Below are 26,824 nucleotides of genomic sequence, written 5' to 3'. Positions count from 1 at the left end.
GAGTATAAAGCTGTATAGGAGTATAAACACTATGTGAGTGTATACCTGTACGTATATGAGTGCGTATATATATATATTTATAAACTCTATAAAAGTGTATTAAGGTGTTTTAAACTCACAGCTTGTGTATCTGGGATGAATTTCGCCCTCCGGCAAGCCTTTGCCAACACTCCGGGGATATTACAACCGTGTGGCGATTAAAACCCCGTCTGGGAGTGCGGTGGGGATCCGGTGCCGGCGAGGGCGGGCGGGGCGCGGGGTCCGTCGCGGGTGGATGTGCGGCGGCCCCACAGCCGGCGCCGAGCAGGGACGGGGTTGGGGCGCAGGGGAAGGGGCGGGGGGGAGTTTCTGAGGCGATTCAACTCACGGAGCCGGCAGGAAGCGGTTGCTCCGCCGGGTGCAGGCCGACGCGGGGAAGCGCCCTCAGCACCTGCCCGAGCGCGGGGCCGCGGCCCGCCCGGGCCTGCAGGCGGCGCCGCGCCCCCGCCGAGCCCGGCGCTGCCAGCCCCCGCCCCGCGCCATAAATCGCGGCGGGGCGGCCGGGCCCGGCGGTGCTGCCGGGGAGGCAGGGGAAGGCGGCGGCGGCGGCGGCGGCGGCGCGGGCTCGGCTCCCGCTCCGCTCCGCCCCGCTTCCCCCGCCCCGCCGGCTCCGCCCCGGAGGCCGGCACGCTGGCTCGCTCCCTGCCTGGGAACATGGCCGAAGTCGGGGAGGACAGCAGCGGGGCGCGGGCTCTGCTGGCGCTGCGCTCGGCGCCCTGCAGCCCCGCCGCGGCGCCCCCTCCCGGGCCGCCGCCCCCGGCCGCGCCGCCCGCCGCCGCCTCCGCCGGCCCGGTGCTAGCGCGGCTGCAGGGCCGCGAGTTCGAGTTCCTCATGCGGCAGCCGGCCGTCACCATAGGCCGCAACTCCTCGCAGGGCTCGGTGGACGTCAACATGGGGCACTCCAGCTTCATCTCCCGGCGGCACCTGCAGCTCAGCTTCCAGGAGCCGCACTTCTACCTGCGCTGCCTCGGCAAGAACGGCGTCTTCGTGGACGGCGCCTTCCAGCGCCGCGGCGGCCCGGCCCTCCAGCTCCCGCCGCAGTGAGTGCCGGGCCGGGGGCGTGGGGGCGGGCGGGGAGGCGGCGGGGGCCTCCTCCGGAGGGACAGGGAGAGCCCGTGGCCTGCGGGGAGGGGACCCGGGGAAGGGCCCGAAGGGGGCGGAGAGGGACCCGGGTCTGGGTGGAGAGCGGCTGAGGGGGCGGAGAGGGGCCCCCTCCGAGGAAGGGGGCGATGAGGGGTCCCTCGGCCCCACCGAGGGGACGGTGAGGTGCCTCTGCCCCACGCAGGGGACGTGGGTCTGCCAGGAGAAGGGCCTGGGCTGATGGTGAGGGGCCGCCGCTGGTGAAGGGGACAGTGAGGGATCCGCCTGCCCACAGAGGGCCTGAGGGGGAGGGATTGTCTCTGAAGGAGGTGGCCTTCAGGCCCTCCCTAGACCACAGAGAGCCCCAAGGGATGGTGAGGGGCCTCTCACTTGAAGTTGGTTACAGTTTGTGCAGTGACAGAGTGACCCTCACCTGATGGAGAGCCCGAGGTGGTGGTGAGGGATCTCTGCCTGCTGATCGGCCAGTAGATCCACCTCAACGTTAACAAGAAATGTCCTCCTCTTCTCAGCCTTACTGCCATCCACGACTGAGAAAGGGGGTGATGTTCATCAGGGCTGGGGCTGCTCCATCTGAGGGACTCACGTCTGGGGAAAAAGTGTGAATCCCTTGCTGCGGGGTGCTCCTTCAGCAGGCCATGGTCATCATCCTCCATGCCTGCCTGCCAACAGACTCATGTTCAGCTGGTGGCCCTTAAGGGGTTTCCAAAAGATAAATGAGAGAAGAAAGACTCTTGTCAGTGGGCTGAAACTTGCTACACCCAGGGCTTGTCTTCCCTGGAAAAGATCTAGTGGAAAAAGTTGGAAAACCACTTTTCCAGAGTGCTTATTTTAGGGTTGGCAAGTTGGGTGGTGTTCCTGGTGTCTCTCTAGGGCAACTGGAAAAAAAAAAAGGAGTGAGGCCAAAGTGGGGTGATATTGCTTGCCAGGAGCCCCAGAGAGCAGGCACCCAAGGTGTCTTTGCTTTGTTGAGGAAGGAGAGAGGGCTGCAGAGGGGTTTTCTGTGCTAGGAGAGAGGTGGTTGTCTGTTCTGTGTTTTAGATAAACTCTCTTCCAGAAAGAAGAATGAAATTGACGTTAATCTATTTCTTCCTCTGAAAAGATTGTTTATGGTTGCTGAGCACTGTCCAACGACTGCAGTGCTTCACCCTAGGGGCGGCAGCGTGGTAGCAGTGGGTGATGTAATTCCTGCGTGCATCTCTTCAGGTCGTACCAGACAGACTGTGTCTAATGCCATCTCTGAGTGAAAACACGTAGTAAAGGCAGGAGATTGAGTTTTTATGATGTTCCACTAGGCTTTTTGTTGTTTGTGTAAAACATCTGTTTTCAGCTGGCAGGTTTTGGCTTTGGTACTATTTACCTCCAGCACCAGGGTCCTGGAGTTATCCCTCTCTTGCTAGCCTGTTGCTCAGGGGAGGGTTTTTTAATTACTCATTTCCTCTGCAGGCTGCTTCATTTTGTACTTAGTAATTTAGTTATAACTCCCTAGCTGCTCACTCTCTGAGGCGTTTTGGTTTGCAACGTGTTTTGTTTTCTAAAATAATGTCCTTTAGTGTCTGTTTAATTAATCTTGCTTTGTAAAACAAGACCACCCGAAGCCCAGGGTGTTTCTGTTGTTTCTCCCTCTGGCTCTGGGTTTATCTGTGCGAGCTCTCTCCTCCCTGTCACTCAGTTTCTTCAGTTGGTTAACCATAAGCATTGTGCTCGAAAACTCTCTGAAGCAATGACTTGATTCGCTATTTCTCTTCCCTTCCATTTGCTCGTGACTCCTGAAGTGGGAATGGCAATTTTCCTCCTTCATTGCTTTAAAGGGAGGAGTTTAATATACAGTTATGAGATCTGCACAATAAGGCATTCTCTTTGCTTGGCCGCTGGTTGAGCTACATAAATAAACTTGGTGCTCCTCCCTTTCTGACTTCCAGAGTAGGAAAATGTTTTGCATCAATCTAAAGGAATTTGCCCCCTTGCTTCTAACAGGTAAACAACTCCTTGTCTTCTACTGGCCAGTCAAGGGTTTGTAACCCAGACCAGGGGAAAAAAAATCCTGTTGAAGCTTGGTATACAGAGTCTATACTGAGGCTTTAAATGGTTCTCCTGTCCACTGTTATCTCCACTATTGAAAAATCAGTTGCCTCAGTCACCTCCCTCCACATGCACAAACACACATACACAAATCTCCCCCATCAGTAAACAAAACAAGGCACTGGTTTGTGGCATTTCTTTTCCGTAGAGAAGCCTGTAAGCTTACTTCTAGCAACTAATGGCAAAGTAGGACAAAGTGAAGATAGACTGTAGTACACAGACTTTACAGTACAAAGCACGTTTTTTTTCTGTTAACATTACTGCCCCGTTTGATACAGCCACACCTTTTCCATGTACCAGCAGAATGTACAGTTTATGTTAAATTTCAGGAATTAATGGCCATTCCATTCGATGATATAGATGGGAAGTACTTGTGATGTGGGGAACTCCTGCTGATAATCTTCTAAGAATTAGCTGTCCCCTTTTTTTTTTTTTTGCAAGCATTGCTGCTGTTATATTACAAGCAAAGGAGTTGCTTGTGCATCATGAGATCATGAATGAAAGCAGAGGGTTCCAGGAAAAGTCTTTCAGATGTAATTCATACTATTTGTTAAAAAAATATAACCTTGACTCATAGATCCTGTTTCTGAAGTTTCTTCTCACTTCGCTTTTTCTGTATAAAACTTTTCTGTAAGCCCTCTTCTAAGTTTAAAAGTAGTTATTCCTAAAATATATGGAAAATTTTGTTGGGGGGGGAGGGGGAGGAAAGAGGAAGAGTTTGAGGCCTTGTAGACTGTACGTACCTTCTAACACAATAGACTGGTTTAAACTCAAGGGCCTTTGAAAAGTTTTGTATCACTTCCTCCATCGACATCATGTGTGTGTATAATCTGCTGTAACCAGAATTTCACTGCTGGGTGGGAGTATCGTATTTCACAGCTGTGTTGTTATGGAAGATTATATTTCACATATGTGATGACATAACTATAAAGTATAATTAAACAGTAATGACCAACAAGGAGGGCATTTCCTAGAGGTTAATGACAGTTAGAAACAAAGTGGGTGGAGGAGTGGAGGTCCTGCAGTACAGCTGAAGACCCCTTAATCTGTTTAACATGACTGCAACACTACAGCAGGCAATATAAATATAAATCAAGGTGAATTATGGAAGTACTTACATCAAAAATAAGTGCTTTAAATCAAATTAAAGATTGCTAGAAACTTTTTTTACTCTGCTAGTGGAAGCTGGAAATCTGTGGGTAAATATCTGGGTATTTTTCTATAAAAAACCAAGAGAAACTCAAGGCTCTCAGTATGATATGCGCTAGATTTTTAAAAAACTATTGATACAAGCAAAAACATAAGATCCAGCAGGAACCATCAGCTGGAGTACTTTTTCCTGCTGAAAACAGTAATTTTTTCAAATATACAGTGTAATCAGATTGTTTACAGGATTAGGTTAATGATGAATTATTAACTTTGTTTTCTTCAGAATTGACTCGAGTTTTAAAAGTAACAATAACAAGAGACTTCCAGTAACTAAAATAAGCATGTATTTTGTGTCCCTCTGTCCCGTGTCTGTTGTGTGTGTGTGTCCCAACCCCAAAAGAACTAAAACAGTTGAAAGTAAGCTTGCTAACCCAAATTTTAAGCAGCTGTGGGTCAGGTTTTTGAATGTTCCCAAGTACAAAAGTTCTATTGACTAAAAACTGCAAATGTTGATTGAGCGTAGCCTGATAATAGCACTTGAGCATTCTGAACTGGAAGCTCAATAGATTGGAAAATGCTGCTTGACTGGGAATATTTCATGGGATATTTGCTTATTGCTTCTGTGACCATTTTGTCTTTTTGCAGTAGTGTTATTAATGGAGCCTGAAGTTGGTGTTTTTCAGTGTAAGTGGATACTCTCAGTATGAGATTTCTAAGTGTAAAAATAAGTTTATAAACCTGTAGTTGTTTCAGCATTTAGGAAGTGGAAGAAATAGAGGAGTGTTTTAGTTTAAGCATAAAATACAAGGGAAGTAAATAGATGGATGTATGAAAACATGGTGTTAAAATAAAAAAAAATTATGTATATAAGCCCCGTTATAAATTGAAAACTTACTGTGCGTGTGAAGTTTTATTAAGAGCATGCTGCTTTATTTATAATGGGATTTTTCTAGGTACTTAATAAACTTGACAAAAATGAATAGTCCAATACTATGAGCACACATCAAGGTGCTGATCCCACAAAATTTTATATGTGCATTAATCTTTCTGTATTGTGAATACACAAGTTCGCTTCAGTGTTTGGTTAGTGGGGGTGTCTCTGGAATTAGAGTTTAGTAACCAAGCAGAAAATTGAGAGCTGGATCTAACAGGCTTTTCATTTCTCTTTCTAAGGGAGATTGGACAGTCTGTTAGCCAGTAACTCGAGGCACTAATTAAGGTAAAAAAATTGACATAATCTAGAAAAATGGGAGTTATACACACTGTATCGCAGTCTTTTGATGACCTCATTAACCACTCGACCTCCATTCTTGTGGTTAGAATGATGCCATCATGGTGTGTATGAGTGCGAGTATCCTTACATCTTGGAGGGAACTGCAAGCCGTACTTACGCGTACTAAGGAAATGCTTTGACCACATAACCACGACTACAGAGCTAGTTGTTTCTGAAACAATGCTTATGTATGTTGATTCTGATAATTCCTCATGTTTTACTTAAATATTGCGTAATCTGCATTTGCAGCCATTTTTTTTCTTTGAACAAAACAAACAAATGATGCTTTGCTAAAACATGTGGATGGTGGTTTTACTCTCGCTAGAAACTCTTTAAAAATTTGCTGTCTTAGTGCTTCGTCTTATATTTTTCATGCTCTTGTTTGATTTCAAAGACTGTCTTTTGAGAACAGGTTTTTTTTGTTGCACAGCGAGATGGTGATAAAGGATTACTTGATTTTAATTATGGAATTTATGTCAAGTAATAATTTTTAGCTAAGCAGCTCAATTTGTCATGGCTTATATTAAACGTTTAAGGAAAGTTTCATTATGTGAAACTACTGCTCGATTTGTTGGTTCAAAAATAGCTGTGCTGTAAGTCAGGTTGTGAATATAAACTAATGCTATGCAAAACTCAGTGCATGTTCTCTTATGTATTCTTTTAAACCAAGCGTGGTTCAGTTTAGCTGATATGTTGATTATGAAAAGATTAATCAAACCAGAACATGCCACACTTGTCTTGTACATTCTTGTGCAGAGTCTCAGCTATGAAGGCTTAAATGTAGATTCAAGTTGTGCTGGTGTAACTTCTTTGTGTTAACAAACTCTCAGTCATGACGTGTACGCTTAGCTGACTGTGGGATTCTTCCAGTGGTACTGTTGTGTTTTTATATAAATCTAGGGCATGAATGGGCATGAGAGTCTTTGCTTTTATGAAAACAGGAATAAAAATGATGAAATCTGTAGTAATTCATATCTTAGTTATTTTGGTGCCAGCTGTGTGAGCATCCTCACTGCAGAGTGTCTGTTTTGACTCTTGGTAACAAATCAAAATAATGCACTTTTTTGCCTTTTTTTCTTCTCCTCCAGAAAATGGGACCTGCAGTCTTGCATCGAATAACTGCAAGCATAAATGACAACCAGATTAATGCGATTGTTTTCTTTGTAAGCAAGCTCTTAGTAAATACTGCGATAGCTGTTTGGCATCAGAGCTGTTCTGTGGGATGCCAAATTCTCTTGCTCGGTGTTGCAGTTTCCTGGAGGAGTAGATGTGGCAACAGGATGTTGGTAAAGAACAGGAAACTACTTGAATTTGCTACTTATGCCATGCAAATGAAGTCTTATTAGTGGCCCATGTGTAGTAATTAGCGTCTACTATTGACAGAAGTTTTTTTGCAGCAGTTGCAGAGTGTGGAGCTTGGGGAATGTGTTCAACTGTGTGCTTGGGGCTGCTCTCTGATACTGTGGGGTAGCAAAGGGGCCAGGGATTAGTTAAACCACTGTTTGAGATTTGACAGCTCCGGCTGGTTTTCCTATTCAGGGTGGATCCCTACTAGCTCTGTATCAGTTCTTTTGACATGTGCTAATTTACTTTGAGCTCCTTCTAGCTCTAGAAAGTGTCTGAGCAGACAGTGTCTGTGTGTACTGCAGTCAGAGCCAAGGGGCACCATAACCAGAAATGCTTAACAGGCTGAGCTTCACCTTAGTGCTGGTTAGATGTGGATGAGCCAGCTTTTCCTTTCCAATCCAAGTGGAAATGTGTTTTAAAAAAGAAAAATCCTGTGCTTTTGAGCGTGCAATGTTAATGAAAAGGGAGGGGAATTAACTCATTTGCTTTTCGTACAGATTCTTTCCTCTTCTTTTTCTTAATAGCAGTCCAGAGCACACAAGCCTCTCATGTAGCCATACCTAACACCAGCTTTGTTTTGTGTGTCTTTGATTCAGTCCCCCTGCATCTAGCAGTTTCCTGAGGTTGCACTTATAGCTAGGATATCCACTTCAGGATTTCTACTTTAAAGAAAGAAAAGTATGAAAGCTAAATATGCTATAGAGCTTAGTCCATAGTGTATTGGGTGGTTAAAGGTCTTTTGTCTTAAAACTGCATGTGTCTAGGAAAGGCAGCAAATGCTTAATTACTCCACCGAGCTTGCGTGGTGCTTTCTGACTGGTAAACTTCGGTAGCTTTTAAATGTTGATTCATGCATCCAAAGTGGCTGGTGGTCCCTGATGTAACAGACTGCAGGATTGACACCAAGAAACATGGGGAGCCAGAGGTCTGGGTGTCATTTTGCAGTGATTTTCTTGACAAATCTGTAAGATGGAAAAGTTGAAGCATTTCCTGAATGTGGAGTATGAAAAGACATCTTAATGTACTTCCAGACTTTGTTAATCGACTAATTGTGAGTACAAATTATTGTGTGGTCTTAATGCATTTACTTCAGTCAATAATTCAGTATTAATCATGGAATATTTTTTCCAAGTATTCATAAGCCTCCCTATTTCAGTTGGCTGCTTTCACTTGACTCCTTATAAAAGCAGACTGAGATGCTTATAGAGCAGATGAATCTCTTGCTTAAGTAAATGTGAGTGAAAATTTCTATCCAATAGTATATTCTTGATTTTCATAGTACAGATGCAGTTTTACTAATGTCTATTCACTCTTGTCCACAGATTTTTTTTTGCTAGTAATTCACATCTTCAGTTTCTTCAAAACAGCTCAATAAAATGGATGTGTGAATTCCTTCTGTATGGCACTTAATTTTTATGAAATACATATTTTATTGGACAGTAAAACATTTAAGGATCTTAATGGCCTAATTAATACTCTGTATCCACTTCTGTCTTGTGTATTTTGCTCTTCGTTATCCTACTGCTCCTTTTTTCATGTTCCTCGTGCATTTTTATTATAAAAATTTCAAGCAGTCTTGAGAGCAGTCTATTAGAATCCTGTTCTTTGAATATTCAGCAACTGTAAGATTTGATTGATAGTCCCTTCCATCCCTACCCAATCTATTTTTAGTCATTTAAAAGCAAGTTGAATTTCTTGTTGTCGTTTGTGTAATGTGCAGTTTACTTTGGTTTTCCTCCCTCTTTTAAATATACTAGATATGTAATGTTCATGTTGCTTGAGGACATTTTGACAGTTTGGGAGAAATGTAGAAATTAATTGCGAGCTCTGCCTTAGCTGAGGGAGCAAAGATGGACAGTCTTTGTCAGGTTATGTTAATACACACTGTGTGAGTAGGATAGGAGGATAAGTGGATGAAAACTTTAAGCACATTGTTACTACATATTATCCTGTTTCAAGAATCTTCTAGCATAAGAGGTGATTTGCATGTACAAGTACAATCCACTCGATCTTTCAGAACAGAATGAGAAGACAAAAAACCTTGATGAGGTGGTCTAAACACTGCAGGAAAGAGTATCCCTCCCCTTCTCTCTGAAATGGAACATTATAGCTGTACCCCTTTTTTCTGCTTTGTGCCACTTTAAAGAGAGTCTCTTCCCACACAAACTGTTTTAATCTTCTATCTCCCTTAAGGCCACATACAGAAGCCACCAACATTTTGACTAATCAGGACTGGACTCCCTGCAGAGCCAGTTTGTGCACTTGCTAAAGGAATTGTTCTTGAGCAACTTAAGGCCTTTCCTCTCTCGAGGGCATAAGAACTATGGACTCTTAAACACTCAAAATCCTGATTGTGTGGGAGGAGAGAAGGACTAGACACAGAAAGCAAATTTTGTTTCCACCTGATGGGTAGACCAAAAATGTTTTTGCTTTTCATATTCAGTTTGAGGTGTAGCCCAAACTAGTAAGGGTAGACTCGGTGTGGGAGATGTGCCAACTGCTATTTATTTATTGATCTTTTTCTTTTTTTAATTGTTTGTGGCTTGTGTAACATGGTGTACCTTGGATTGGCTGCCTGCCCACTGTGCGTAAAGGGGTGTTGACTGTCAACAAGCCTGGCAATTGGGTGGCTTTGCCTCCTTCTGCCTTGTCCATTCAGCTGTATAATTATTACCTTTCTTCTGCTAGGTCTTCCTCAGACACTGTCTAATAAGACAATCCATAATGAAACTGTTTTAGCACCAGGAAGACCTGCAAAGGAAGTCAAAGGCTGGCACATGCTTTGCTGCTAATGTCTTTTTGAGATATTAAGGCAAGCACTGAAGTCTTTCAGGCATAGGAATTCCTAGGAGAAAAATTCCTAATGTGTTGTAATCGTTCAATATAAGTGTTGCTAGCATTATTTCGTATTTTGTGTAAACAAGGCATATGCAAACTGGCTGTCAGAAATAGGCGCAATCAAGTAGTTTAGACTTGCATGTGATCTGTTTACAACTGAGTGTCCCAGATCAGTGCTTCACTGCAAACAGAGCCACAGAATGAACTTGAGAAACAAAACTGTTTTGATGGACAGTGATTCTGAATCTGAAGTGTCTTGGTGACAAGTGGGTGTATCCTCTTTTCCCAGTGGTTCACAGTTTCTTCCCAATTTCATCCTGCTTTGTGCTCCACCAGATAGTATTGCAAGTATGAGGATTCTTATTTAAAAAAATGTGGCATAGAAGAGCTAGAATCCTGTTCCCCAAAAGCTGATACTGCAAGCTGTAAAGTGTGTGTGAAGTTTCAAGGTAAGACACATCTGTTAAAGTAAAATGTTTCCCTAATTCTTTATACTATCTTGAAGAAAACGAAGGGGGACCATTTAAAATATGCTAGTAATATGCCAAGTTAACTCTCTAAAATTTCCTCATCTAAAAATAATGAAACCACTATGGCAGCAACTTACATACAGGCTGTCATTTTGCAAGAGTCATTGTCGCTTTAGGTGGTTAAATTCCTTTCAAGGAAGAAACCTCTCAGCATAGTCATATATATATGCTGGCAGGATTTAAAATACCTTAATAATCTTGGGATTGTTTTACAGTGTTTTACATTGTTTGCAGTGCTAGCCACGTCCTGCGAGGTGGTCTTTCACAAGCCAGCTTAGTACGTCATCTCCGGAATCACAGTAAAATTATTTTCTTTTCCTCTCCTTTAGCAGTAAGAAAGGTTGTGCCTGGGATTCTCTTCTAACCTTTACTTTCAATGTCAATATTTTGGAGGCTGCAGGTGGATGTCACTTTGTAGACATTTGTGAGAGATGCGCTGTGTTGCCCCAAACATTTATTTGGCTGCAAGTCCAGAAGATGTCAGGTTTTAAAACATTTCAATTACCCTCAGAGCTGCTTTTAAAACAGTAATCCTGGCTTCCTCTACTGGGTATTGAATTGATTGTGAAATGTCTTCAGAGGGAGTGGAATAGACTTGAGTGAACATTTTGCAAAGTCTGACTCCATATGGATCATTTTTTATAATGTACATAAATAGTACATTAGCGCTTTCAAATCACTTTCTAAATGAACTGAACCAGCCTCAAAGGAAAATACATCATAGTCATGCTCTGTGTGTTCAAGCCCTCTTAGAGAGTCTGATTGAATTCAAAGGTTAGTAACATCCCACGCACAAGCTTTTTCTGGCATATGTATGTGGGAATTAGGATCTTTTCCTTAGCTTTACAGAGGTTATTGTTTTGCACAGCCTTTGCTAATGTGTTATTGGTAGTTCCTTGGATTTGGAAGGGAAAGTCTTCTAGACGGCTTGTGATATCTTTCAGAGGTGGGCAGGCTCCTTGAAAGCAAACCCTACAGGGGTGACTGGCCCGTTAGGAGAAAGTTGATCACATTGCAAATGAGATTTACTTGAGAATTAAACTGCTCCAGTGTATCCAACAAAGATGATGAAATAAATGCTTCTGATGGTTAGATTTTATGAACTGATCTTTTCAGCCAGTTAGTTTATCCTGCTTCTCCAGGGTATAAAAATTACTCAAGGATCTGGATACTTGTAGTAATGAAGGAAAAATCTTCCCAAGGAGAGAGGAGGTAGGATGAAAATAGGAGTAGAATCTAAGTTGCATGTTGCCTGTGGCATCCACAGCCAGTTTTCTGTGGTGAAAGGGGCAGGATCTGTGGCAAGCTGGAAATTCCCCGGCAGCTGAGCAAAGTTTTAAAATGCTTGGTGTTGAGTTAGGTATGGAAATGAATAACCAGTACTACTTGTAGAGGCCAACTGTGGCACTGCAGTTAGTTCCATGCTGTCACTACGTATTTAATTCTCAGCGTACTGCTTAATTTCTTATTGAAAACAGAACTTTTTGTAGAAGCTGTTATAGGGAAGTTCCCCATAGCGTGGGTGCAGGTGGGGCTTTTCTTGGCACTGAGGTAGGTGTTAATTGTGGTTTATGATTGAGGGAGAAACAGTTGAGTGTTTCTGCCAAGGTGGGCAAAGAAGGAAAATAGTTAATATTGACCTTTTTCATTTTAACCAATATCAGTGTGAGCAGCAGAGGCTTGAAAAGCCTCTCAGAAGGGCTCTTGAATTTTGCAGAAGCAGAGGAGGAGTGAGAGATGCTGGTGGTGGCCATGCTTTGCTGAGTCACTTCATGTAGTCTCTGCTGTGATAGAATGGAAGCCAGAGTTACACTCGTATCTTAAAGCTTGTCTTGGGGAAAAAAACCCCTCAGCATGTTGTGAATGGGGGCTAGGCAGTCTTTTCTGGCACAGGAGCACTGTGGGCAAATGTGTGTGTTACAGAGCTAGTATTCACCATTTCTGTGACATCTCTGGAAAACAAAGTGAATGTCAGACTGACTACTCACTGCCTGGTGCTGCCAGAATAGCCACAGCCCAGGGGTCCTGAAGCAGCCGGGCTCTGTGTGTCATCACTGGGGCTGAGAGCTGTGCTTTGGCGGTACTCCCTTAGGGCTGGGATAAGTGGGATGTGAGAAGTCCTACAGGAAGGTGAAATGCATCATACCTCTGAGTCCTTGGCAGGGGCTGAGCAAAACTTACTCCTGATCCAAGACTGTGTGCAGTGTGTGCCATTTCAGTCTTACAGTGGAGAGTTTGGCACTGTCTCAGGTGTAGGACAAGGGTGGTGACAGCCGAATACAGAAATAAGTATCATCCTACTTTGCTTCATACAAGCTGGCTTTCATAGTGCACTTGAATTAGTGGGACAGCAAGTTAGCATGGGGATGGATGGAATAACCTTGCTTGTCACTGTGGTGTGTATTGTGTTTTTTTAATAGCTTAAAACCTTGGCTGCTGTCAGACACACACTTAAAGAATATTTATCTCCACAGTGTGCTTTATTTCTTTTAAGCTCCCGTTCCATTCCATAGATTTGCCAATCTGATCTGTACCTTAGCTTTGTTTAATGGGTAGTATTTGGTAGGGTTGGAATTTTTGTTCTGATTCATCTTTTTTCCTTTGAAACATCACATTGGGGTCTAAAATGGAGCTGCTTTAAAACCTAACCCTAGGATATGGCATGGGGTTTTTTGCCAATGTCAGAGTGGCAACCATATAAAATGAATTTCTGTGTTCTCTGAATATGCCCCAAACAAGTGCCATGCCAATAAAGAGTCCTCCAGGGCTTTGGAAATGTTGGTTTAAGACACATCGTTGTGTTCAGTCAAAGCAGGAGTGATAAGCAAGATGTTGATTCTTCTTAGATGGACACTGGCTTAACAGGACTGAAATCCCCACTTTCATGCAGCCCACTTTAGAGGCCCGTAGAGGCCAATAATGACTAGAAGGTGTACAGAATTATTTGAACTAGGTTTGTTAGAGCTACTTATTCTGTCGCCCAGTCTAAACAGCATTCCAGCTCCATGATGAATATGGTTAAAATCCTGTGAGAGGTCCTGTGGGTAGTAAATATACATTTACCAAGTAAGCAAGGTGGGCTGCACTTGTGGAGAGATAATTGAACCTGCCCTGTGTTGATTTTTGTGACACTAGCATGTGCAGTAAGCAGAAGGAGAGGAGTTAATTTTAGCTTGATTAGCAACACAGAAGGGAATTAGGATAACTGCATTGTAAATGGCAGTGGGATGAGATCAATGAGGGTAGTTTATTTCCATGCATCTAAGTGGGTGTTCTAAGCAATTTAATTTTTTCTTTTTTTGTTTGTTTTTAAGAGAACCAAGAATGTTAATGCATCTAGCTCTTGAAATCCTTCTGTGGTCACAATTCTGGATACTTTAATGTTGTTGCATGGTAGTTGTTTTAAATGAACACCAGGTGCTTGTGTTCTGTTCAACATTTCCTTGTTTCTCTACTCTGTTACCTGGTTCAGCAGCAAGGGATGAGTAATTCTTGGTACTGGACTCTCAGTTTTATTCCTACTCACCTTTGTTTATATTCTGGAGCACATTCAAAACTGTTTATGATTAAACATTGCTCAAACAGCCAGGTTAAGATTTATTGACATAAGGAGGCTGGGAGGAGGGAGTGGCTGGCTGGTCATCTGTGTCTACTTCTAGCTGATAGGGTGGTTATTGAAGTTGTACATGTGTCTGTGCACAGTCTTTTTTTTCCTTTGTACAGTATAGTAAAAGCTTAAGGGAGTGTATGTAGGTGATGCACTCCTTCCTCTGGAGCTTGGGATTCTGAAAACATCACATGGCTCTTAAGCAGGGGACCACTCATTTTCTCTCAGTGGGAGAGGCTCACATGCCACTGACGGGAGAGATCAGACTTTGGAACGTGCTGACAGGGTTTCACCTACAAGAGTTTTAAGAAGGGATCCTTTAAAAAAAGACATATACCCCTTAAAAGACAATGTTGTTATATGGAAGGCAAGGATATTCAAAATGGAAGCTTGGAAGGTGAGCACTATTTAGGAAAATAAAATACAGAAATAGCAGAGGGTAAGCTTATTAGGAAAAAACCCCCCATCTTTTCTGAAGCTAAAACAATTTGGGGTTTGGCCCCTTAGCTGTATACAAACCAGCAGTGTTAAATATAGCTATTTAGGTTTTGAAGGAATCTATATGTAGCATGTTCTAGTTTCTTTGCTTATTTTAAAATCACAGATATTGATAATTTTCAGGCTTTAGAAAAAAAAATGCAGTACTGACAACATACTAAATTAACTGATTAGCCTAACATGCAAAAGGATTTTTGCGGTTATAAGACCTGATAAGTGAGACACACACACCCCCAAATGTTGCACATAATTTACATTTTCTCTGAAGATCAAATATTTATTGGCTGGTGGATAAATGGTTAAGATAGGATCTAGACCTCTACAGGCTAAAATACCTGATTAGAGCAATAGTGGTACACAGGCTGTTGTGTGTTATAGAGTCTCTTAACTATCGTTATTTTTATGTATACAACCACACACAAAACAAAATAACATAATAGGCTTGCTGTGTGTTACAGATGATATCAGGCATCTGCAGTGCTGATAGCAAAACTTTCTGGTGCTGGCAGCCAGCCTCATTTAAATAAAAGCGTCATCTGTGCTTTGTGCCAGCACGCTTCTTCGGTGACAAACTTTCATAGGAAGTTTTTGATGTCAAGCCACTTGTTCTGACACTTAAAACGCCTCCCTATTTCCAAGCTTCAAAATAAACAGCAGCTTTATGGTTAATTTTAGACTTTAAAGACAGCTTACTAAATTCTCTCTGCAGGTAGCTAGCTGTTGACATCCCTGGGAACACAACTGCAAGGTTTTTCTCCACTATTGTTATACTGAGAGGCGTGATAAATGAGATAGACTTTAATTGTCTGGTAGGATAGTGTTGGGTTAAGACGTGGCCTACCATATGACACACAGAAAAAAGTTCATTGTATCATAAGTTTGCTCAGAGACATGAAGTTGTTCATAGTAAGGACTACACACAGAGGAACAGGGCAGCTTCTGTAATGGTGTGGTGGAAGCGGGGCCAGAACTTGCCTTTGAAACTTTAATAATAAAAAATAGACAAAAATCCCAACCAGTATTGAAAGATAATGTCACTGTTGATGCTGTGGGTCTAATCTATATTGAGGTAAAATCAGATCTTTCTGTTGTGGGTGTAGGTAAGGCTCACATGATTGGCACATTGGCAGACTTGAGTTAGATTTTACAATGCTTCAGATTGGCTGTACTCCATGTGATCTGCCCTACGTGCTGCTGAACTTCAGCTTGTTTTTAAAGGAGTAAGAGAGCTCGGGAGGGAAAGAGGAATTTGTCTTCTGATAGCAAGCCCTGTGCCCAGCACTCCTGGTTTGCAGTGAATGGCATATTTTGAAGCTGACTCCAATGTTTTGAAATGTGAAGCTAAGTAAGGTACAATTATAGCACCACCTCTTTGTTTCTCTGTGCCTGGTGGATGGGCACCAAGTAACTACCATGTTGTCTTGGCATGCAGATTTAGAACGTGGTCTTTGTGGAGGGCTTTACAGAGTCCCTGATCGAAGTACAAAAACTCTGCCTCGATAGTATTTGTTATAAAAGCCTGTTAATGATACTCTTGATGATACTAAGGCTTGGTTTTTGAGATTATTTTATATTTCTAATCTATCTGGAAAAAATAGTCAGGATTTTTCTGGATTAATTTTAACCTAAGTGTTTATAGTTGGGGTTTTCTATGCTTTAAATAGATAAGTGAATTAATCCCTAGTCAGGTGTGGATTGATCAGTGTTCCACTGATTTTGTAAATAAGTGGTGAGAATGATAGTATTTCAAGAATATCCTTCAGCTTTTTTTGCAGCATTAAAATTAATGAGAAGACACTACTAGCTGGCTTAGTGGTTTATGTTGGAAAAGTTTTAGAAAGGTCACTTTTGAAACTGCACATTCCTGGCCCTTTGCACTCTGATAGCTTTCTGGAGGAGATTAGAGCAGCTTCTGGTAGGGTGAGGTTTTTTTGGCATTGGACTGAGCAGGATTACTACGAGACCCATCCTGCAAAGCTGGGGATAGTTTGGTCTAGAAAAGACCTGTCCATAATGTGAATTTCCCAGACAGGGTAGTGTTTTTGAAGGGAACCTCCTACCATTCCTGCTGTCTTTCCATTAGCTGACTGAAACTCCTTCTCAGCAGTTTGTGATATTCTTCCCTGTTCTTCTATGAGATGCTATTTTGATAGTCCATGAATTTATTTCCTGACCTTGTTGTGGTATTTCATTACACTCAAAAAATGGCAACTACAATACCTTGCAGGGTTTTTTTTCTTTCTTGTGCTGTACTTTACCCCTCAAAGGGGAGAATCTGGAATTGTAGCTGTGCTTGATGTCTCAAATAATTTTCAAAGTGTAAAATCAGAACATTATTAAAGAGATGTAAGGGATGTAGAAATAAAAATATAGCTCTTGATTCTTCACTACTAATTCTCCAGTGTGAAACAGCCTTAAATGTTTTCACTTGAACAAAAAATCAACTGTTTCTGTCAGTGGTGTTGCTCAGTTTATCAGTTTGTTCTGTTACAGCAATTGAAAGGTTTGCTAGATAAGAAATTGTAGGGAGGATGTGTAGAGTAAAATGATTGTTGAAGATTCACAGCATGATATCATAGTGCGAACTCTCCTGAAACTTTTGCTTTTAACATGCAATTGGAGCCTCAGAAAAAGTGCTCATCTTCTGTGCACTTTTAAAGATATATATGAACCAAACCAGCATTTTTATGTTCTTTGGGTTGGGCTTCTGATATCTCTTCGTTTTTAGCCTTCCTGATCAGCCTAGGGCTGTTTACCCTCTTCTCCCTCCACCACCTGCTTGGCTTGGTTTCACTTGCTGACTTTTCCCAGGGTGGGCAGTGGCTGAGATGTTGCTGTTAGTCTGCACTGTGAGGTGGGATGTCTGTGGAGACTGGAGGTACTGAAAAAACAAAAATAATTTTTGTCTATGTCTGTGTGTCCATGGTGCTGGCAGGGAGAGGACAAGAGTTTGCCTGAACTTTCCTGTGAACACTGCTGTCTTCAAACGAGTTTGCTAAAATACCTATGTGAAAAATCTGCCTGTGTGTGGAAGTGTTTCTCAGTGTGTTTGAACCTTGATGAAATAGCATAAAGGGAAGCCCTGTGCAAGTGAACTCAATAGAAACATTCATTACAGCTAATTTACTCAGTGCTTTTAAAAGACGTAGCTATTCATAAGTTGTGGTTTTGCCTGATGCTGCTGGTAGTATTTGTTTTAAATAGATACACTTGCCTGCACATGCTCTTTGCCATCTGAAATCTTGTGTGGCTGTTGGAAACCTCATTTTAGACATGGTAATATGCAATGTTGTGCAAATCCTAGTGTAACCTGTGGTGCTTTCTCATTAAGGGAGAATATCCTTTAATGTATGTACAGTTCCAGCTAAAGAGTAGCAAGGAGCATAAGGAAAACGTCTTCTCTGTGACAGAGAAATGGCAATTTTAATTTTTTCTGAAGCACTGTCCTTGTTCAGCCATCTTACTGCACTTGCTTTTCTCAAGGACAATCAGTGAATAAACTCTGAAAGCAGGAAGGTACTAAAAAGCACTTATTTTGCAGCGTGCAGAGCCTGCATATCCCATCTGAGACAACCGCAAACGTGCTCCTGTAGATGTGACCTGCCAGTTGCTATGGGAGAATTGCCATGGGTACAGGGCCGCGGGAAGCACTTGTTGGAATGCAGAAAACATTTTCAGTCTTTGTTTGGTCCTCTTGCATCCAGCTGAGTGACTTTGGGTTTGAAATAAATAAGATGAATAATAAAAAAAAAAATAATTGTGACTTTTCTGTTTCAGGAAGTTTTGAAAATTTCCAGCCTCAAAAGCATCAACATGGTAGCTGATGTGATTTACCTTATAAAGACCTGAGTTTTTCTCAAAATGAATGAATTTCATTTCATTTTCTGAAAGGAGAAGGCAGTGTTTGGCTCATGTGATACTTAAATCTGAGTCTGTGGATACATTCTCTGTTTTTTTTTATAATCTGTTATAAATCTGCAGCAATTTTGCTAGTACCTCCTCCTTTCCTTCCTCATGTTGATATTTGTCCCCTGCACCTCTGTGTTGGTGCTTGTGTTGCCATGTGGAAGGTAAGATAAGGGATCTGATCTGCCTGACACTCCCAACAAAAAAAAAAAATCATTATTATTTCAGCTACCTGGTTTGACTTATTGTGCAGTGGTTTGGATGGTACTATTGGCAGCAGGGTGACCTTGAAAGGAAATGGCTGAGGGGAAGGAATGGTGGTGGGGTAAAGGAAATGCCTTTTACAGCAGAGAAACAGATTTAGATTGTGTTAAAATAAATCTGTGTGAGATTGAGCAGCATAATTGATATCTCTTTGGGGAGAAGATTATTTTTAAGACAGAGGAAATCAGTGGGCCATCGACGTGAGCTGCGGAATTTTACCCAAGCCTCCCAGTTACTCATCCTGGCAAGTCCTGGGTGATCATGGAAAGAGGAGGATTTCCAGTTAATTCGGGTGTGTTTCAGGGGAACAGCAGAAAATTCTTTTGGTAAAATGGAATTACAGGCTAGTTGATACTAATTCCACTGGATCGGGTATGAGGAATTCTTGGTTATTTCAGTGTGACTTTGCCTTTACTAAAATCAAGTTTACATTAGCTCCATCCAGTACAGGAATGATACTTAAGAGGTGATTAATGCCAGGGACCTCAGTACACTGAAGTAGAGCTACTTGTGCATCTGGCCTAACAGGGCAATAGAAATAGTTGCTGGTACTTTTTATGGAAAAAGTTCCCAACAGAAGCAAATTAAAATTCATGAAGTAGAAGAAAGACCACTATCTCTTGAATTCGACTAATTATTTCAAACCTGAGCTCACTTGCATATGGACACAGACAATTTTAGTTCAGTCTCAGCTGATATATGTACTTCTTTGTATACATGCAGTGTTAAGCATGACAATATATATTAAATGAAGTGATTGTGTTACAAAGCATGAAAGTCAAGTGATTTGTGAGCTCAGAGTAACTGTGAGGGTAGAATCCAGTCCTGATCTAAACTATTCTTGTGACTTACAGAATAATTATGACCAAACATTTCAATGGGTTGCTCTGTCTCTTTAGCAGTGATATACAGATTGCTATACTTCATTTGCAGATAATATCAATAGTTTATAAATCTAGTTTTCCTTCAGTTATGTTAAAAACACTAACAGTGACTTCTATAGCTTTTCCTCTAATTAAACAATAGTGGATAATACCAGAGACATTTTTGCAGAGAGCTCTGCAGTTTATTTCCTTGTCCTGCTGCTTTCTGGCAACGTGCTTGGCTGGCTTGTCTTCAGATTGAGTTGATTAATTCCAGGAAGAACAAATGTGGATTCTGGGCTTCACCATTTACTTGCAGACCCTTTGGTTATCTCTTCATGAATGACTTTACTGACCACCATGTTACAGACATTTCTCTGATATGTGTTTGATAAAGGACTTTATGTGTAGGCCTTCAATGGGATTTCTGTGTTAAATCTGGCCAGATAAGCAGAAAGGAAATGGAAATAGCAGATGGTGAAAACTCATTACTTTAAGACCATGGTAACCTCAAAAATGAAGCAAGCACTCTTAAAAACCTGGCAGTTATGCTGCCTGTGTCCCCTAGCCTAAAGAGATGTGTAAAGAGAATTATAATGACTCTTAAATTGCCATGGTGATAGGTACATGCTTGTTTTGTAATGTGTGTTTAGACTTAAGACAATAAAATGCATTTGTCTTTGTTCCTCTAGAACTCTTTCTGTAGTCTCAGTGCAATTAACTTTTTCATTTGGAATGCAGATAGCACTAGCCAAGTGGATGATATAACTGTTTTGTTATTGGTATTTCTTACAAAGTGTTATTTAGGGGGAAAAAAAATTCTAGGGTAGGGAGTGGAACAGGAAATGTTAGGTGATTTTAATATTTTATTGTAAAGGAAGGGTGAATAGTACCTAAACTCCTTTGACATCTCAGACAGCTTTCAGAGCTTGTTATATGGTTTTATGACATTCATTCAAACTAATATTCATTTTAATACACTTGTTATTGAAAGGTGGTTTTGTTACTCCTGTTTTTGCCCACCTTACTGCTTCAGACAGCTGCAGTTTCAGCAAAATAATCGTTTTAAGCACAATACTTCCAATCATTACTCCCATCAGGGAGTAAGGGTCTAGTTTATTTTTGTGAAGATGGAGAAAATTGATTTGGATATTTTAGTTACTGAAATGGGGGGAAACCATTCAAAGTATTCAGCAGTTGAAGTGTTTTGGTTTGTGCTGTGTAACGCAGTGAGGCTTGCTGTAGAACAGCTGAAGTTTCAAAGAGCGTTGCTCTCTGTGGGCAGAGCGCAGCATCACAAAGCAACAAATCTTGGTCAATAAATATTCCCAGCTCATCTGTTTTGCAGTGGTCACAGCAATTATCGGAGCCTTGTTTGAAAAAATGTGAATCTGAGGTAGCTGTTCTTGTCTCAGTGCTTATCTCTCTGTGGGCAGACCTTTAGGGCTTAGATGTATGTTAAATGAAGCAAACTCCCATCTTTTTCTAACCAAATTTAGTTTGATATTGGGTGCACTGCTGTCTAAACTTTCCCAGTGAATCTTTTATGTTGTCCAAGGCATGTCCTTTCAGACTGCTTCAAAGTATTATGGGAATAGGGAGTGGATTTATGACTTAATGGGAACTTGATTTTCATAGATGCAGGCATGTGGTTCTTCCCTTAGCTGATTACAGAAGATGAAGACAATTAGTTACAGGAGGTAACTGGGGCACTTCTCTGTAACGGCTGCTACATACAGTACCTGCACATTGATGGTGGCCTGAAATTTTTGTGTTTATCCTATACATTGGCTGAAAGGGTGAGAAGTATCTGCCTTGTCCTCCAGTAAAATCATGTCAGATACCATTGCCAGTTATTTCAAGGTAACAGCCTGGCAAAGATGACTGACAGCAAAGTCTTACTTGTGCTGAGAAATCCAACTTGTTTTTAGAATTTTGTGGATGGGAATAATACTGTATTCTTCTGGGTGAACTATACGTAATTGACGCCAAACAAATTGGTTTTGGAGAGCTTATGGGGGACAGGCAACCAGCTGTTTTGTGAGGCTTGTTTGGGATTTATTCTTTTACAAGGGTTTTTGTGGGCATCTTCAGTCAAACTTTTGTTAGTAATGACATAGTTCTGTTTCATCATGGCATGTGCTGTTGTAATTAGAGCTCTGACTGCCCACCTTCACTGAATCCAAGGTATTTACTGGTTATAGAGATAACTGCCTCACCCTTAAGAATTGGGCTACTGTCCCCTCACATCATAGAATCACATAATCATTTAGGCTGGAAAAGACCTTTAAGATGAGGTCCAACTATAAACCTATCACTGCCAAGTCCACCACATCTACATGTCTTTTAAACACCTCCAGAGATGGTGACTTCACCACTTCCCTGGGCAGCCTGTTCCAATGCTTGACAGCCCTTTTGGTGAAGGCATTTTTCCTCATATTCAATCTAAACCTCCCCTGGTGCAACTTGAGGCAGTTTCCTCTCATCCTAATACTTGTTACTTGTGGGACTGACACCCAGCTTGCCACAGCCTCCTTTCGGGTAGTTGTAGAGAGCAGTGAGGTCTCCCCTGAGCCTCCTTTTCTCCAGGCTAAACACCCTCAGTTCCCTCAGCTGTTCCTCACAGGACTTGTGCTCCAGACCCTGCACGAGCTTCATAGCCCTTCTCTGGACACACTCCAGCACCTCAATGACTTTCTTGTAGTGAGGGACCCAAAACTGGACGCAGTATTTGAGGTGTAGCCTCACCAGTGCTGAGTACAGGGGGACAATCACTTCTCTAGTCCTGCTGGTCATGCTGTTTCTCATACAAAGTCGGTGGCAGAGGAAAAGATTTAGATACTGAGAGTTGGTGGTATGTTAACAGTATCTGCAAGTTTAAAAAGAAAAAGTGGCAGTTGCAGGAAAGGGAGGCAATTGTGCTCAGCTACATTTTTGAATGAAACCTCAGGTCTGTGTTACTGTTCTGATTCAAATTGAGAAAAGAGTTAACTTTTACAAAGCACTTTCTAGAATGTTTCTCACTTGACCTTCATCTACGCACTGTAGGTAACACAGATGCTACTGGTGCATATATAACTGCAACATTCAGGAATAACAGGATTTCATAAATTATGGCAAGATAAAGTAGACAAAGATGGTACTGACTTGCTGATGACAATGCATGTGTAACAGTCTTCCAGCTTACTTTTCTGGTTATTTCCTTTTGCATAATAAACTGGAATTATGTTTATATATAACATAACATGATATTATATATTATGTTTATATATATTACATAATATATATAAATATAATTCCAGGTTTTATAGATACAAAAATGTGTGTATATATATTATATATGTTTTACCTCGGCCTTTTCATGATTTGCCTTCTCTGTTTTGTCACTGTGCTTTTCCACGGTGTAAATGTAGAACATAAATCCAGCACAGTTTCCTGTCTTCTTTTAAAATTTTTAAATAGCCTTTTCTTGCTCTTATGCAGTAGAAGTCACTTGGTGTTGAACAGCACTCAAGGTGCTCTAACAAAGAAATCGGTGACTGTAATAGCTTCTATTGAACCCAGCACTATGTTTTGGCAAATGCATCTCGATTTACCTTGCATCTGTGAGTAAAAGGTGCTTTGAGGAGGGAGAGAATGTCTGCTTTTTATGGAGTTGTACAGGGTATAGAATAATTTTATTGGGTTTTTTTACCTAACCATTTTTCCTGAATTCTGCTTTTGGGATGACTGCTTATGTGAAGTCTAGTGTTTCCTAGCACTTTATTTTCAGGCCTTATGTAGATTAAATGCTTGTGGTTACTGTCACTGGTTCACCACATAAAGGATGCCTATTAGCATGGGTGCTGTGTTGTCAGTGTGAGGAGCTTGTCCAGGAAACTTTTGGAAAATCTGTCTTGTTGCTAGGACTTCATTTGTTTTAAACATCTTTTGTATCACTGTAACCATGTGTGGCATGTGCACTCCTTTCCCCTTGGTCGCCAATGTATATATAGCATGCATTCAGCTACTGCAATGGAGTCTGTGAACTCAAGCATGCAGCAGGGAGCCAGCAATCCATTTTCTTTTACTTTCTCCTGCTTGTAATCTAGTAAGGCAAGAATTGTTTCTGTGCAGTTTATGGAGGCTGGGGAGTGTGTGCATTTTTTGTTTTAACACAAACTAAAAAAGCTTTTGATTCTCACTGTCTTGTAAGGCAACCTAGAGAAATGGGAATCCTTTCCCACAAGGAATTAATGTATGCAACATACTGTAACTCTGTATGAATGCAACATATACGGTTTATGTGGCCAGGGATTGCAGGATGGTTGTACCTGTCTGTAACAGGTTATTGAGTAAAACTCAGCAGTTCTGGAACTGTAGCAGGTTGTTTCCTGCCTGTACCAAGACAAAGAGATTTTGCAGACCATTAATTTACCCCTCTAATTTCAAAGGTGCTTAGAAGAGTTGCCTCTTGGGCACCCTTGGAAATACCAGTTAACTTCATTATGCTTTTTATGTTGAGTCTAATCTATGCTTTCAGATTGATCTTTTTCTCATGGTGGAAATGTTAAGCAGTAGTAGTAATTGGTATGCATCTTTGATAGGAATCATGCAACATGGATGAAATAGTATAACTCGGTTTAAATAACTTGGAATACATACAGTAATCTTAAGGAATGCATGCTCTGTTCTGCTTGGGCTGTCTGTCTTGTCCTGCGTATCTTCTACAGAAGTATAATTCTCATAGGCTTAAATCCTATGTTAATGTGCTTCATTCCTAAATAGGACTACCTGATATAATTTGAATTTATCCTCTTTTGGTCAGAAAGTGGTTAAGGGAACAATTAGAAAAGCTCATTAAAACTTTGTTCGGGTTCAGTGTAATGAAAAATGAGCTTCCTGTGAGAAGATGATTCAGAAATCATGCTTTTCTGATTTCTCATTGACACAGTGCCCCAGTATTAGTGTGTGCATGCTGATCTGAAGCAGTGACTTGGGCTGTGCTGTTGGCATTGTTTGCATTACTGTGGTGGCTGTGATAGGGACTGGAACAATAATGTTAATCCCAGGCACCTTCTCATCCCTGAGGGAGGGGAGGAGTTCCGCAGGAATTTACAATCCATTTTGCATTGTATTTTCATTTCTTGAGTCCCAGGTTTTTACAGCAGTAAAAGCATAAATTCAGATAAATTACCCCCACCTTGGCTTTGCAGGCAGTGTCAATACTGGAAGCCAGTACAGACCAGGCTGCAGAAGCCTTCTAAAGCTGTGAGCACCCTTGCATATATCCACTCTGATGTTTCTGGGGCTGGCTGCTTACAAAATGGCCATGTACGTGCTGGATAGCATAATATGTGAAAGCTAGTTGTATGTCCTAGGTTCTGCTTCAGTGGATTGGGAAGCCTGTCTTTCTAAAAACAAATCACAGCAGCCAACAAATTGTTTGCTTGTGTAGTCAGCCCCGCTTCTGTGTTTCTCTTCCCTTGTTCCAGTCTGAGACTGTGGGTAAATCACGTGGCTGAATTGGATAGCTTTGGGGAGCTCTCAAGGAAAAGCAATGTTAGATGGGCAGTTTTCAACACATGTTTACTGGGTTAGTTTAGATTTCCTATTTCAGGTTGACTCATGATATTGGAAGAGTAACAGAGTTTCTTAAGATTGCCCATACTGGCAGACTGATGGGAGTGCCTCACAGTGTTTTGGGTGCAGGTATCGCCGCCTTATCTAACATTGTTACAGCATCAGTAAGTATAGTGGAGTTGAGGAGTTAGTTGCACCATCGCCTGGAAGCAACAGTGTGTGTAGATGTGGGTCTTGCATTACTGGGTCCTTCTGAAAAGGAAGACTTAAATGGCAGTGGGATAGAGCTCCTTACTGGTATGAAGCTGCAGTTGGCATCTTCTGTCCTCTGCTGCAGAACTGCCTTAGGGCTCTGCAGTCAGGCCTGGTGAGATCAGCAGCCGGATGGGATTGCACTGAACACTGTTAAACAAGGACTGATTTGTTCTTGACTCAGATGTTGAAAAATGCTGAGCACCTGGCGTGACAGCAGAGAATTCCATTGCTCTGTGAAAGAAAGCTAAGCTTTTCCCTGGTAAAGGCTTGAGAAATGATGAAGCTTTGCTCATACTGGTATGGAGGCTCAGTCCATGTGATGTTTATTGCAGATTTATGTATTTTCTGCTTTTTTTCTATAAGCAAATCCATGTAGCACTGCAAAAGCTTAAAATCTGGAGTAGTGGTTCAACAGCCTTGTTTCAGGTTCATCTCAGTAGGCTGTGTGCCTGCTGCTGGCAGACATTGCAAGGCATGGACAGGCTGCCGATTTGAATCGTGCGTTTGTATTGAGTCTGCAGGGAACAGTGTTTAGAAGGGTTAGATAAACACAATTAGGCTGTATTGCCAGCAATGATGTTCGTATTTAATGCATTAATGAGTGCAGGTGGCAGGACCTCTGAAGTGAGTAAAATGTAATGCAAACTCCTGCGGTATGTAGCGGAGCCATTGTGAGTCCAAGCTGCTGAATGCTGAGCCAGCTCTGAGATCATGTGGGAGATGGGAATGAGCTTCCCATGTCTGAATGATAATTTTGCACTCTTCACAGCAGGTTTCTGAACATTACAGCAGAACTAGCTTGTGCAAAAGAACCAAGAGCAAGAGAGTATGTTTTTAGAGCTGTAATAGGTTGCTTCTCTGCATTTTTGTCAATAGCAGCATTAAGATAAGGTGGTCACAAATACGGATTTAGTTGCTTGCCACCTCGTTCTGTTACCTGGCAGGATTCAGTAATGCACTGCTTAGAAGAATTATGTTCAGCCCCCGCCAGCACTTACAGTGCTAGAACAACACTGCTCGAGTCCCTTCATTTCCTTCTATAGGCAAGATGCTGGAAGCCAACACAATTACTGTGCTCTGTTGGCCTTTCCCACGGTGAAACCTGGTTTTTATTTCCTGCTGTTTTAACCTTAGTATCAGTGAAATGATCCCTGGAAAGCTTGTATTGATTGCACATTATTGTCTAATTAAAGTGCAATACGAAGAATTGCAGAACACTTGCTCTTACAGCCCTGTGCCTGTTGTAGACACTATAAATTAGAAAGCTTTCTGTTCAAATATGGAAAATGTCAGTGCCTATTTCCTTTTGAATTTCCCAACATCTCCTAAAGGCTACATTTGTAGGTGTGTGATTTTATTTTTTTTTTTCCATAAATAACAGTTGGAAAGAAGTGTTATTTAGAGAAGAAATGAGGTACTGTAGGCTTGATGTTCTGATCCTGCTAGCTATAACCCATGTTATCTAAAGGCAGGCACTTTTATATGAATGTATTTTAATCTGAAACCTGCTAGA

General features: G+C 41.7%; 1 protein-coding gene across 4 annotated transcripts in view; it reads left to right on the top strand.

The window, feature by feature from the left end:
- The first annotated feature begins 693 nt into the window (after window positions 1-693).
- The window catches only part of FOXK1 (forkhead box K1), a 57,180-nt gene continuing 31,049 nt past the window's right edge, over window positions 694-26,824 (top strand). For all 4 annotated transcript variants that reach the window (XR_012634580.1, XR_012634579.1, XM_074918911.1 and 1 more), the window contains exon 1: window positions 694-1,079. Coding sequence is in view for 2 of the 4 variants with exons in the window: in XM_074918911.1 (XP_074775012.1) it covers window positions 694-1,079 (386 nt within the window). In the remaining 2 variants the exon portion in view is untranslated. The remainder of the gene's footprint in view (window positions 1,080-26,824) is intronic.

Source organism: Athene noctua, chromosome 15, assembly GCF_965140245.1.
Source record: "Athene noctua chromosome 15, bAthNoc1.hap1.1, whole genome shotgun sequence".
Taxonomy (NCBI): domain Eukaryota; kingdom Metazoa; phylum Chordata; class Aves; order Strigiformes; family Strigidae; genus Athene; species Athene noctua.
This window is presented reverse-complemented; position numbering and strand designations above follow the sequence as displayed.